The sequence below is a fragment of the Ylistrum balloti genome, unplaced genomic scaffold, assembly GCF_031769215.1.
Source record: "Ylistrum balloti isolate Yb309-2 unplaced genomic scaffold, AGI_CSIRO_Ybal_v1 Utg371394, whole genome shotgun sequence".
Taxonomy (NCBI): domain Eukaryota; kingdom Metazoa; phylum Mollusca; class Bivalvia; order Pectinida; family Pectinidae; genus Ylistrum; species Ylistrum balloti.
The window spans coordinates 408,350-423,603 of NW_026782734.1; the positions used below are offsets into that span (position 1 = coordinate 408,350).

A 15,254-nucleotide genomic window follows, 5' to 3' on the forward strand; every position below is an offset into this window, starting at 1 on the left:
TGTAACTGTATGTAAAGGCTCCCATACAGTGTTCTCCTTCTGTAACTGTATGTAAAGACTGCCATACATTGTTCTCCTTCTGTAACTGTATGTAAAGGCTGCCATACAGTGTTCTGTAACTGTATGTAAAGACTGCCATACATTGTTCTCCTTCTGTAACTGTATGTAAAGGCTGCCATACAGTGTTCTCCTTCTGTAGCTGTATGTAAAGGCTCCCATACAGTGTTCTCCTTCTGTTACTGTGTGTAAAGGCTTCCATACAGTGTTCTCCTTCTGTAACTGTGTGTAAAGGCTCCCATACAGTGTTCTCTGTCAATGTTTTTAGTAAGCAGGTTCTCACACAATGTTCTCCCTACGCAATTGTATTTACAGGTTCTAAACAGAAAACGTGCCAAGAAAACGTTAACATCGTTCGCAGATCTCTCTACCATACGAGTTTTTTCACCATCTTTATTCAAATGGGAGCTCGGTTCGAAATATACACACGTACTTGTAGTTTTGAAATCAGACATATGAACATTACAAAGCGAATTGAATTATGGGACTAGAGCCCCGTATGTTGTATGTCTTTTGTACAATATTTGTTTTGTTATTCCTAATGTAACAATATTGTTTTTCGAATCAAGACGTTTGATTAATTACCGCTTGTCCTGTTGAAACCGAATGACCTGACACACCTTAGGGTGAATACCCTGTCGTTGGAACCTCACAGGAATACAAACCTAGGTTAGATGGTGCCTAATTTCTTATTTGTCATCATCAATAGGTCTTATTAATAAAATGAAGTTTTAATGAAAGCATTACAGTTGTTATTCATTACTACTCGGGGAGTGATAAAGGGCTTCAATTGAACTTCTTTCATTATCAATCTTTCTAATTTAGATATTCATCAAAATATTTTGTTATTAGCGCCAGTCTAATCAGTGTTTTAAACACAAATGTCGGGGAAATCACAAACCCTGTGGCTATTCTCATTAGATAGAAAGTAAAGTGAATAATTTCTTTCAATGCTGAAGTACACCTGATTTTTAATTTGCGGTTGGTGATATTAGTGTATGTGTCCTCCTGGCATTTTTCATTACGTATGTTGCTGTTTTTATTTCGATGTCTACTTTTTGAAGTTTTTCATCGCCACTTAATATATTACGCCACGCTTTGGTGACATTTTGTTTATTACTTGAGTTTTATCCATCAATCTGGTGACGTTTTGCTTAAATCCAAGAAAAACGATTTTCATGGTAAGAAATCACCATAATTTTCCTTACAAAAATGTATATTCGATGACAAGGATGATCGGAATCTCCATGAGTATTTAGACGACAACCTGCCCTGTAACACCGACCTGTGGGCTCTTGCTATTAGTATAAAAGGTCTTTCGTCGATCAAAACAATGAGTATTGGCTTTGCCGGAAGGCAGACATTTGCTCGCGATAGGACCGCAGTAACTATTAAATAGACATGAGATTGGTGTGATACGTCGGCTGCTGTTAAATAGATATCTCAATCAGTGTTTCCTGATACCAGAACAACAACAAGTCGTGATTAGCAGTAAATGATATCCACTGGCATTTTCCTTATAAACACTAAAGTTCAAACCTGAAACAAGTATAGCTTCAGTATAGGTCGTGCCTGAAGAAAGATTGAAGAAGAGAGATAGGAAATACCTGTGTTGTTAGTGCAATCCGGGGGCTAAACAGTTATAACTCGTTACTTTAGAAGAGATCGAGATCGAAGAAAGTACATGTCGATATGTTTCTAATAAACCCATCTCCTAGTACTAATATAAATCCATCATGTCGCTGCTGTATAAAGGTAACTGTGACCACTTACCTGGTCAAGCATGTCGGTCTGTCATCCTGGATTTTGCCTATGTAATATTTTTTTTTTGCACTATATTATATTGTACCATGATAGGTTTTTCATTGGCTGTGTCAGTGACGTGTTATATAAGTCTCTAGCTGTGTCATTCAGAGTTTGGTTGTGATATCATCATATGAACAATCACGTTACATCACAAATTGATAATAGCACGAAAAATGGCTGCCTCCGTTTAATTTTGTCCACCACATTTTGACAGTAAATCTTGTCAGAATCTAACTCTTCTGCGTCGTGTGATAAGAAATTAAATTACATTGTTTTCATTTCATACAGTATCTGGCCCTAAATTCGGTTTCAGTACAATATTCATAGGAAATAATACAAAAAAGTTTCAAAGTTTTTAATCCGTATCTCCACGGCCCGCAAAAATGAATATTTCTAAAACAACCACGTTTCATGAAATGACATAAAGAGACATGTAAGACATGCATTTGAAAATATTAAATAAAATGTCAATTTAATCATGTTCACGTTATCAGTTACACTCAAGTGGTCCCTCCTGCTGTTTCCGGTATATAAAACGGCTGTTCATGTATTTGACATTTTATTTATCATGTATGCATAGACAAAATGGCGGGAAAAGTCCGGTATCCAATGAATGACAAATAAGCAAATAAGATTCCCTGAAACAGTATTCAATCAAAATCCATCGTCGAGATGTCCTGTTTTCATAACTAGACGAAAAACCAGAAATGTTTACAAAATCTTGATAGTTCAAACTCAGAATTGATTAAACGATTACGACGAGTACAAACATCAATCTAAAACATTTACAACATGTGTAAACTAGCCAAGGGACAGACACCATTATATATCTGGTAAGTATTACACTTGTATTAGATTTCTTCTTTCCATCAACTCATTTGGCGAGTTTTTCTTTCAATGTTGTGACCTTTGTGGTTATCCGAAATCGGGTTAGACAAGACAGATTTATTCTATCACACCCCATTCCATAAGGAAGAGATTCAGTTTTGAAGTGAAATATGATGGGGGGAAAAGGAGTTGACAAGTTAAACGATTTGCACTTTTAAAAAATAAATAAAAAATGAAACGTCTTTAAAACAATTTTTATAATAAAAACGTTTTTCGTCCTTGGATTTTCACATCATGGACGATAAATGGCACTGAAAAACTTCTTTGGGCTTCAGCTCTTATATTCTGGTCGGCGTTAACGATACCCTTTGTGCGGTCGATGCTCACACCATCGCGATGCAGACGTGACAAGCGTTCGTGTTACCAAGATTTTGTCATTACCACAAAACAGAACGTTGGACGAGGCAGACGAGAAAGCGTTCAAACGTCACACCATCTTTAATGTCATAAATTGATTTTTTCACTTAGTCTGGGAGTAAATGTGTGAACATTTGGGAAACAATTTTAGATTGTTGCTTTCTAAAGTAGATAAAATATGGATACCGTCACCTCGTTAAGAATGTGACAAAGAAAAGCGCAAAACGATGTTCTCCATTCTTGTTTGTCAAATAGGTTTAGAGCTAAGATAAACTAAAATATTATAGATAACATCTTTTAGCTCATTTCCACCAACGAATTTCTACGCAACTTAATGCATCTAACTGCCAAATTTGATAATAAGGTTTCATTCCTGCCACTGTTCTGCATTTCATGGTTATTGTCTGACGGGATATCGCTAAGAACCCGCGTGAAAAGCAACTGGTTTCCAACCAAGCTTTTTGGTGATCTTGATTGTGAGGTGACAATACGCTGGACAATGACGGTGATGCTGATCTCCGGGATTAAGATGACAACTATGATAAAAATACACAAACGCCTAGTTTTACAATAGTTTTCGCTGTCACCATTATAGAGTAAACATATCTAAAAACCCAAAGGAATAAAAATGGATTTGATAGATTTTAGATGAAAGATTTGACCACTTCAGTTATAAGTAATCTGAGTATACAAACATATCGGCAAGCCACTTCCAAATACTTTTAAAGCAATGAATAATACGTAATTGCGAAATCAATAAGACTACTTCTAAAATTTTGCAGTGAACGTGTTCTCATGGTTAAGCGACAATCCTATAGCTTTTGTTCGCATTTGATGGCGATTCTTTTGAAATAAAAAAAGAAGAAAAACATCATCTCCAATTAGTATGGCTGACGAAATACCAGAATTCAGTAGTAAAGGATCAGGTACTGACATTACCGTGCTAGGGATGATTGTCGTTTGTAGTTGCTGTCAGATTTTTTTAAATGTTTCTGTGACGGTTATGGTGAGTTAATAGCGCTGCTGTCTTGGGAAGCCATTCAACTAAGGGGACACATTAGAAGAAACGTTTAATGGAATAATTATTAGGCGTCAACTAGTAATTGTATTGCAATGTTAAAAAAGCTGTAATTTTGTTATCCCTTCTTTTATGATATTAACGAAGGGAAATTGCGTGTAAAATTAAAAGGCACGTTTTAAATGTATCAATTGAACTTCATTATCATAATGAGAAAATAATTCAGTGTGCTTGATAGTCCAACTTGATGTTACATGATCATGCCGTTTAAGATGAAACCGTAAGTTTGGGATTTAGAAATTATACAGAACAGTAGGTATTTAGGTGTCGGCATATATGTATTGTAAGAGTGTCCTGTGTAGAGCAAAGAGTCATTATGCCTCTTGTAGATAGGAGCTCAGAGGTTGGCTCATATAAGTTCTGCCGACTTTGCAAACAGAAGACTCTACCTCTGCCTGCAGCCCCCCTCCCCCCCAACCACCCACTGCAGCCCACCTCACCCCACCCCCATCCCCCCAACCACACTCCTTATTCCCCCCTAAAGATTTTACCATGTCCAAGATTGTAGTATATTTCTCACCCTGTTGGTCCTATGCAAATAATGCTGTCATTTTCTCAATTCTTGACATTGTTTGATGATGACGGGACATTGAATAATGAGGTGGTTCATAGGATTGCTATGAAAGGAAAATCTAATAGGATCTTAATGTACTTAATACATATATTCCCCAAGGGACGACATATCCACTTATTTCACCTCAAGTAGATTTTCCCCCGTTGTACCGGTGAAATATGTTGGTAATGATGTCAGGGTGTTATAAAATTAATACCGTGACGCCCCGAATAGCAATGACGTCATAGAAATGTTACGACAGGAGGAATCTTCCATCTCCATTATTGGGTATGACAAGTAGTTATCAGCATCGTCTAACATAATAGTTACTTTTCATTCAGACTTAGATATCTGAGTCTTACCCGCGAACGATAGCAAAAGATATGAAAACGTGAATCGGAGGTCACAAAGGAGTGACAAACGATGTAACTTTCAATAAGTTTGATATACTTACAAACACAAAAGGTTTATCCTCGTTCTAACTCATATCAGCAAATCTTTTATTTCTTCCATTTTCTCGTACATTGGATGTAGCACCCAACTTTAAATTCGAAACACCATTAAAATTCAAATGGAAATTGACATTGTTCATTGTCATTTTTCATGACGTCATTTTCATGACATGTCATGATCAATTTGGAGTCACTGATGTCGTAAACAATCTTCATCTGGGATTCGCTACAGAGAGATATCATTTTTACCGAACACTGTTTTAAAATGTTCCCAAGATGTCTATAAACTTCATAAACAGACTAGGATAGGCCCATACCGGGTACATAATGGTCAGCTGTAGATGGGATGGCGGTAAGATTCATCAAATAACCTGTGGGGGTAACAATATTCAAACGGAAATATTTCAGCGTGATGGTACTGTCAAATAACATTGACGTGACCATATCATACATTCACGTCGTCATGATAACGTTGCGCTTGCGGGAACACAAAACCGCTGATAAGAACTGTTTAAGGGGAAGCAACTCTGGTTATTACGAACACTTTCGAGATAAATTCGGTAGAGATACTGAAAACAACACCATTCATGACACACTTTGATTACAAGAAATACAATGTATATTCATATGATACAGTTCTATATCTCACTCTAGAGATACAAAGTATTTTCCTGTGTGGCAGTAACATTCACGTTCACAGGGAGCCCAACGCATTTTGGTGCTCATCGTGTGTAACTTGGTTTGTAGATACAACTTTGGCGATTGTCCGCTTCGTGAAAAAAACATCACCGATTTATTTGATTATGTATCCATTATGGCAGTGAAAGCAGTGTTATACATAACATTTTATATCTATACACACAATAGTACTTCTGCACTAATAATGATAAAGTATTCGATTTCGTAATATTTCTATCTTTACCTCATGAACGAATGCTTTATTTTGTGTCCCCAAGATTGGTGTGCAAAACCGGATATGACCAGAATTGGTATGCAGAGTTTGTCCTAAGTCCATTCCATTCGGCGTACACTAAAAATACAAAGCATTGCACGCAACAATCATCTAAATCGCGAACCACTTAAAGGTAGTATCCAAGGTGTGTTCTTTCTCACACTTTTTGAGAAGTCGTGAAAGCAGTAATGTTGTGACAGTAGTTATAGCTTTTTCCTGTTTTACCTGTGTTGTTCTCCCACCTGTTTAGCCTATGTTGTTCTCCTACCTGTCTAGCCTGTGTTATTCTCCCACCTGTTTTACCTGTGTTGTTTTCCCGTCTGTTTTACCTGTGTTGTTCTCCCACCTGTTTTACCTGTGTTTTTTTCTCACTTATTTTTACTTATGTTGTTCTCTCACCTGTTTTACATTTGTTGCTCTTCCACCTATTAAACCTATGTTGTTTTCCCACCTGTTTTACCTGTGTTGTTTTCTCAACTGTTTTACCTGTGTTGTTCTCTCCCCTGTTTTACATTTGTTGCTCTTCCACCTGTTTTACCTGTGTTGTTCTCCCACCTGTTTTACCTGTGTTGTTCTCTCCCCTGTTTTACATTTGTTGCTCTTCCACCTGTCTTACCTGTGTTGTTCTCCCACCTGTTTTACCTGTGTTGCTCTTCCACCTGTTTTATCTGTGTTGTTCTCCCACATGTTTTACCTGTGATGTTCTCCCACCCGTTTTACCTGTGTTGTTTTCCCACCTGTTTTACCTGTGTTGTTCTCCCACCTGTTTTACCTGTGTTGCTCTTCCACCTGTTTTATCTGTGTTGTTCTCCCACATGTTTTACCTGTGATGTTCTCCCACCCGTTTTACCTGTGTTGTTTTCCCACCTGTTTTACCTGTGTTGTTCTCCCACCTGTTTTACCTGTGTTTCTCTTCCACCTGTTTTACCTGTGTTGCTCTTCCACCTGTTTTATCTGTGTTATTCTCTCACCTGTTTTACCTGTGTTGTTGTCCTCTCGCCTGTTTTACCTGTGTTGTCCTCCCACCTGTTTAGCCTGTGTTGTTCTCCCACCTGTTTAACCTGTTGTTCTCCCACCTGTTTTACCTGTGTTGTTCTCCCACCTGTTTTACCTGTGTTGTTCTCTCACCTGTTTTACCTTTGTTGTTCTCCCACCTGTTTTACCTGTTTTGTTCTCCCACTTGTTTACCTGTATTTTTCCACATTACTTTTATCATACTTAATGTATAGTATATTCACACAAACTTTCACGATGTATATTTTTTCAAGTTTAAATTATTTTTACATATCATAAACTTTTTTCCTCAGCTAGATCTATAGATAACAGCAATGTGACATATTGACAAAGATGTAAATAATAATGAAGAAAGTGATGGTAATGGTTTAAAATATTTTTAATAAGCAAGTGAACGTAACAAGTTGTGTTAGGATTTGACATCATACTCTGTGATCATGTTGTGATTGAAATAGTGAGAATATCAAAGGTGTATGTTTTTTTATGTATACAAGAAGGTCAGACGGTAACATACAACACACACAGTTATGAAGCAATATGAGGTTCTCAATGAGAGGGAAAGTGTATTACATTGTTTTAATATAAATGTAAATATCCATATTTATAACAAATGGCACGAATAAAAGAAAAACGTAGCACGGGCTTGTCCTTCTGCTACATGTCGGATGTGCCATTATCTCTTGCTGTGGTAGATCTCAAAGAAAATTGAGTTATGGTAAAGTTTTGTCTTCTTGGCAGCATGAAAAATCGTTGATAAGTTGCCTGGTACTTGGGGGAAGTAGATTGTACACAAGTGGGTACCCCTCTGGTCTCCTGTATACTGACGTGAATGGTGTATATCTGGTGAGAGAGTGTTGGCGTTACAGAGGTTGATTAAATTGTCAGTTGTTCCGAAGGCTATAATCCTGGATTGGTTATCCTCATCAAATTGTCGGATTTCCTCTCAGACAATTGTTCGGGTCAGTTTTCCTTCAAGGTTGATGTCTTGATTTTTTTTTTTGTTATGATGCCCAAGTTCGTCTACTCCTTTAATACAAAAGGACGCAGGTCAGCCAATTTATTACCTTACATTATTGTGCCGACTAAGTTTCTTGTCGAGTCAAGTGACATTGTTGGTCTCCATATCGCCTGAGCGATGATCTCGATATGACCCTGTAAGTGGACGTTGGGTGGCGCGTTTTCCAGTAGATGTATTCCTTGTGCGCGATGTTCTGTCTTCCAAACTTGTTGCGAAGATACGTCGCTTAAATTTGTGCATTCGCCATGTTGGTCGCTGGTGGATAATACATGTGTGTGATAGATGTTACCGTTTGACCTCCTTTTCGCTTTTCATTTTTGTTCAGTTACGTCTATTTTTTCTAATGCTTACACGCTACCAAGGAAACGACACTGCCTTTAACTTAAAAGTATCAACAATCGTCCATTAGCGTATCGGAACATCAAACTGATGGCAACAATAATGTTGTTGGTAATCCGTACATTTAAACGTTCATGGACACAGACACTGAAATGTCGTACTAGAATCTCCGACCGATGATATTGACTGTGATAACATAGACGGGTTGATCAACCCCAATTTATTTATCAATTTCATTAACACGATAATTGATATAATAATTAATATTGATATTGTCAACAGAACAGAAAATTGGTGGATGATTACCTTTATCAACACAAAAATTATTTACGATATAAAATAGTGTCTGCTATTCCTAGTCGTATACTTAGTTTGCATACGACTCTCGCGCACACCAATATGCAACAAGCGTTCGTGAAGTTACATGGACATACTGGATGATAGATCGTTGAAGATCAGTGTTCCCTGCCAAAAATGTATGCATTTTGTTCAAATACTCAAATTACCTGCATTGTTGTTAGTGTATGTGTCAGGAAGAGTAGACATTCTATAACATTGACATCACGAGATAATCTGAAGAACTTGAGAATTCGTGGATATCCTACTTACGATATTCCTCCGAAGCGGACAGTCACCGCCGTATTTGTATGTGCAAACCAAATTACGCACGATGCATACCAAACGTGTTGTACCAAACTGTCTACACAGCAACTGTGAGTTTATGTCCAAAGTATTCTAAGAGAAATAACTCCAGTATGGTGCAACATGTATATTGAACAGCAGTGTAGGGGAGACAACTCTCGCGTGACATACGCATGTATGATCTCGCTTACTTAAGTATAGCGCAATCAGTCTTATGATGCATGACTAATCTACATACTCTATATACCTGCGCGTTGTACTTTCGTTTTGTATCACTCTATGCGCGTTGTACTTTCGTTTTGTATCACTCTACTGCGTGGGTTGCTACGGGGAAACCCAAGTCTTTGACTAATGGGTGTCACAGCTGATGTGAAATGTCTTGATGTTTATTCCTGATGATAATTCACTGAACAGGTAACATGATATATCTGATGTAGTTGGTTTTATAAACCTTAACACAGACTCGCTCATGTAACACGGTGTTAATGTTCACGCGTTGATCTACGTAAAAAGATAATGGTGTATGTGTATGAGGGTGTATGTGTGTGTGAGGCTGTATGTGAGTGAGGGTGTATGTGTGTGTGAGGGTGTATGTGAGTGAGGGTGTATGTGTGTGTGAGGGTGTATGTTTGTGTGAGAGTGTATGTGTGTGTGAGGGTGTATGTTTGTGTGAGGGTGTGTGTGTGTGAGGGTGTATGTTTGTGTTAGGGCGTATGTGTGTGAGGCTGTATGTGGGTGAGGGTGTATGTGGGTCTGAGGGTGTATGTGTGTGTGAGGCTGTATGTGAGTGAGGGTGTATGTGTGTGTGAGGGTGTATGTTTGTGTGAGAGTGTATGTGTGTGTGAGGGTGTATGTGTGTGTGAGGCTGTATGTGGGTGAGGGTGAAAGTGTGTGTGAGGGTGTATGTGTGTGTGAGAGGGTGTATGTGTGTGTGAGGCTGTATGTGAGTGAGGGTGTATGTGTGTGTGAGGGTGTATGTTTGTGTGAGAGTGTATGTGTGTGTGAGGCTGTATGTGAGTGAGGGTGTATGTGTGTGTGAGGGTGTGTGTGTGTCTTAGGGTGTATGTTTCTGTGAGGGTGTAGGTGTGTGAGAGTGTATGTGTGTGTGAGGGTGTATGTTTGTGTGAGGGTGTATGTTTGTGTGAGGGTGTGTATGTGGTTTGATGAGTGTGTGTGTTGTTGTTGTTGATGATGGTGGTGTGTGTAACGATTCAATATGGTCAATCCATTCACATAATATTGTATGCTTTTGTTTTGTCTGTATCACAGTACTTCCCTACACAGACAGTACTTTCCTATACTATTTTTCTACATTCTACTATAGGTAATATTTGTCATGGAGCCAGACCATCAGGTATTAGGTGTGTACGCTGATGCTGTGAGGACTCTTATCAAAAATCATAGCCATACAAAAATTACTTTGATGTTGCTCCGGGATAGGTTCCAACTGTTTGCGGATCGGCTGAAAGCCCAACTGAAAGGAATTGAGGTTATACAAGTTGGCAGTTCTTACGATGATCTACACCTGACCCGACTCTTTAAAAAAGACGATGGTTCTGATTTATTTTTTCCGGAAGTGGATTTTGACTTCGATATGATATACATTGACTATGTTGTAGCAGAAAACAACATCACTTCGACTTCTGAAAGCGATATTAATGGAAAATCCGGTGGTCATTCTTCTGCGGACGACGTCAAGGGAGACTTGCAAACCGGAAGTTCTACATGCTCTTCTAAGACAGGACCGGAAGCACATTTCGCTATTATGGAGTCGTCCTCGTGTCCCGGGTATGTCAAACTTCGTGTTACTCCCTATGGCAGACAAATGCTCAACAGACCCGGATGTATTATTGGTAATTTCATCTCATCACATGGTTACCTTCTAAACAATGCGTTTACATCCGGTCTTGTTTCTGAGACGGGTCATACGGAGATAGTATATTCTCGTAGGGGCCAGTACGTCGATGAAATTTTACGACAGAGTGGATTTGACGGCCAAGAAGAAATTCCCGTGTACACTAAAACGGGCCCCGCCATCACAGGAATACAAAAGGCGTCCCATGGATACACGTATGACTTCGTTCATGCCTTTCCGTGTCCTACTTGGCCGAATGTGGCAAAAGGATGGGCGGACAGGGCACGAGGCTGTCATTGGCCAAATGAAAGTCTGATACAGAACATTGTACGAGGTACGTATATACCCATTCTTAGGTTTTGTTGCAATTTGGATTATTAAATATGTCCTTTGAATGATTTCAAACAAATTTAAAACCAAATACTACATATGTCATACAATGCATTTGGCTACACCTGGTATATATTTAGTACTTTTGTCATCACGTCGGCGCTCTTAGGTTCAAGTCTAAAATAAAATTTCATTTTTGATTTGAAAGATACAACACAAATCTATGCATCTGTAAAATTAAAAGACAAATTATACATTCAGTTATTTTTCAAAGAACTGTGCAAAAAATCATTTTGTTGAATTGTGTAGCTGTGGATATGTTCAAAGACATGAATGAAACCGAGAGTTTATAATTTCTAAACAAAATATTTTAATCAAGTTAAACAAATTTAAATATCTATAAACTTTTTTAACCATTCAGTATTTGTTTATATAACATTACCTATCATATGCTGTTGTTATTGTTTACATTTTGTTTAATTGACTTCCATTAGAAGGCTGTTTATTGGTTCCCATGGGAAGCCACCAGGTTAAAGATCCGACAGAGGAATGGAGAATATCTTTTGTTCGGGCGGAACGTATGCTATCCAGCTCTTTATCCTATCTTCAGAAAACATGCTACTCTGTCGTCAAGGTGATGCTGAAATCTGTCCTGTCAGACCAAGCCATCCTGACGTCCTACCATATGAAAAACATATTCTATTACTTGTGTGAGGAGATCGCGTCCGCTTCCGGGACATGGACGTCAGAGTCCCTGGGGGATAAAATCATACAATTTTTGAAATACATCGCTGTGTCTCTACGTGTACACAGAATACCCCAGTATTTCCTTCCGCCTCTTAACCTCATCGGTCATTATTCTAAGGAAAAGGTAGACGCAACGAAAAAAGAGGTCGAGGCTATTACGAGAGCACCGCTGTCGGCATTGATGAAAGCGTGCCACAAACTCGGATGTTTTGACATAAAAACGATATCTCAAAAGTTCCAAGCCTGGAAAGGAGAGCTGAAGGCTATGTTTGTTATCTACATGGCCAGTGTACAAAACTTTTGGAGTCAAGGCTGCATCAATATCGGGGCAGACATTGCTAAGACGTGTTTCCGGCAAGTCGTTAAATTGAATAAGATCACTTCCAGCTATATCAAATTCAATTCCAATACTTTCACAGCACACTCTGTTCCAGCCCTTCTGAAACCTCTTGCCCATGCTTACACCCAACAAGGTGATGTTGACAAGGCTCTTTGGCTGTTTCTTGCAATAGAAGAAGACGACCCCGAGTTGGTCGCATCGTCTTATACGAATGTTTTCAGCAATATTGCGTGTTTGTATGGCAATAAATCTTCACAACAAACGTCGGAGCGAAAGAAGAAAGAATATGAGGCAAAAACTTTTCTTTATTTTGAAAAGGCCTTAAATTTGATATCCGACTCACCAAGCCTTCATTTAATGTATGGGAACTTTCTCATGGGCTGCAAAAAGCCAACGTTGACAGCAGCTAAACAATTCGAGAAAGCCATAGCTATACAGACCCCGTGCGATGACGACGACGCACTCATACAGCTGACTATCCCGGGGTCCAAGGATCAACCGTCTCGCCCGAGTTACGTTCCGGGGCAGGTGGCAGCTTACTACCTCCTGGTACAATGCTGGATCAACTTGATGGACATATTCCAGGCTCGAAAAGTTGCAAGACGGTTTGAAGAATTCGTCAGAGAAAAATGCATTCTTAAGCATAAGGTTTTAGCTTGTCAACTCTGTGCTATTTGCTACCAGTTGTCTGAACTTGGCGTCAAATCCGCTTGCATGTCAGCAGAAATGATCAGATACGAAAAAGTGGCTAAAAAATCCAAATTTAGTCAGAGTTAAGCGATGAGAGATATATCGAACGGCAAAATGCGTCAGAGCTAATTCTAAGAATAAAGCGTAATTTGTGACGCGATCGTCGCGCTGCAGGGGGCGTTGTCGAAGTAGATCCCTTTATGGTGAAACTAAACTGAAGCTTTAATGTACACATGATTACCTATATAGAACTTTTGACCACGTTGTCACTCTGAATTTATTGGTATTTGAGCAGTGAGTTGAATGTGTACGAAATCCCCTCGGTAACATTCGACCTAAAGACAACTGGAAGTGTTCGTCATTCAGAGACACTTGGCCCCATACGTTATAATACCAATTTTCCAGCAGATGTCGGTGTGTGTTCCCTCTGAAATACTCCATGTTAGATAGGAAGCTCAACTGTGACCTTCTTCTTGCATAAAGTTTTAACTAAAGTTTGTTTACAATACAGAAACTTAAGAAAAACTCAACACTGGACTCGATTAACAGCAATGAAATTTATAGACATTTATCAAATTTATAATCATACTGAAGATTTTGATTTCCCTGATGTTGATCCAGTTCGGTTTTGGAGGAACTTACGGTTGATGTTATAACTACACTCTCCGGAAGATGGTTTTGACGACGCGTAGAGCAAAGTGTTGCATACGGATATCACGTTTAGAGTGTAAAGAGAATATTTTGACTGATCGTTCCAAAACTTAATCAATTCTGAGGAACAATGTTTATCATTTTTTTAGATTTCATCAAGTTGCATATTCTTCTCTAGCTCAGGAAAACCAAATTTTCTTAACCGTTCCGGATAAAAAGTGATTCCGGAATCCATGTACATCAAGCGTGTTAGATCTGTCTAAAATGATTTCTGTATACGTATATTTTTCATTCTCTACATCTTTTTGATGTGCATTAACTAAATATAGTGGTAGGGTCGGGTATAGTTTATCGATAAAAAACATCCTTTATGTTGACTCACACAGAAAAAGTATTTGTTTTCACTATTTTTTATCATTGATAAAGCTGTTTGTATTAGGAAAAATATGAATTTTGCGTTAAATGAACTGATTTTCTGGGTGGAGTGGTGGAGAGAGCATGGTCGCGGTCACATTGGTGTTCTACTTTACAGCATCTGAACGGAACTATGCGAACACGTTTTTGTTCAGCGAACATGAATGTCAGGCGCCCAATGACCTAAAACAATCCCAGTCATGTCCTAGCACACTGGTAGCAGTAAAACACTATGGATCTCGGACAGATATACCTATCGGTTTCAATATTCAATAGAATGCAAGGAAAAACAAATTAAGACGTTTGAAACACCCCCCCTCTCTCTCTCTCTCTCTCTCTCTCTCTCTCTCTCTCTCTCTCTCTCTCTCTCTCTCTCTCTCTCTCTCTCTCTCTCTCTCTCTCTCTCTCTCTCTCGATATCCAGATATATTTACTTATGTGTTGGTATGCTTCACCTTAGATGAAGTTAAAGATACGATAAAAAAAATACGGAGTTCTGTAGTCTGTCGCTCAGTTGCCTGCAGGGTCCTAATTTTTTTCGCGTACATTGTCTGTTAAGACAATTTTTTAAATGTTTTTTGGGATATTCAGAATGAACATGTGTCTGCTGTTATCATGCTAATTTACTTATTTTTTATTGTTAAATTGATAAACTTGGTGACGTCTTCTATTGACTTCCATCAGACGACGTTTCATGTATGGACTGGAATTAACAGACTTTAACAATTTTTTTAGATGATCCAAAGTGTTGCAGTTCACGTTTTTACTCGAGTTATCTCCCTTCGTACAGACACCATTGAAGGGTCGTAAATAGTATGCATGTAGAGATATTCTTGGTGCTGTAATGAAAGACCTCTCTCATCACCGGTAGAAAAATTAGTCTTCAGATTAATTTAATTCCTCGCAATATTGCAATAACTGATACTTAAATATGATATGAATTAATAAGACATTGCTCACTCCTTCAAATTGACAGAATAGTAATGGAAATATATTTTATAGTTGATAGCTATTTTTACACATGATACTTGTATTGTTTACAGTTTTCAGTTGTTTGTTAGTTTATTGTTTG

At 38.4% G+C, this 15,254-nt stretch overlaps 1 protein-coding gene across 1 annotated transcript; it reads left to right on the plus strand.

Annotated features, from left to right (window-relative positions):
- Positions 1-9,510: 9,510 nt before the first annotated feature.
- On the plus strand, positions 9,511-13,527 carry LOC132562330 (uncharacterized). The gene is made up of 3 exons (XM_060227068.1): positions 9,511-9,570; positions 10,481-11,345; positions 11,836-13,527. Exons 2-3 carry the CDS (start codon positions 10,493-10,495, stop codon positions 13,203-13,205), a joined length of 2,223 nt encoding a protein of 740 aa, XP_060083051.1. The 5' UTR covers positions 9,511-9,570; positions 10,481-10,492; the 3' UTR covers positions 13,206-13,527.
- The last annotated feature ends 1,727 nt before the right edge of the window (positions 13,528-15,254 follow it).

What these genes read in the sequence shown, in the direction of transcription:
- LOC132562330 (XM_060227068.1), top strand. Translation starts at nt 10,493, where the DNA reads ATGGAGCCAGACCATCAGGTATTAGGTGTGTACGCTGATGCTGTGAGG. An exon ending in GATACAGAACATTGTACGAG is followed by an intron (nt 11,346 to 11,835) that starts GTACGTATATAC and finishes GACTTCCATTAG; the next exon opens with AAGGCTGTTTATTGGTTCCC.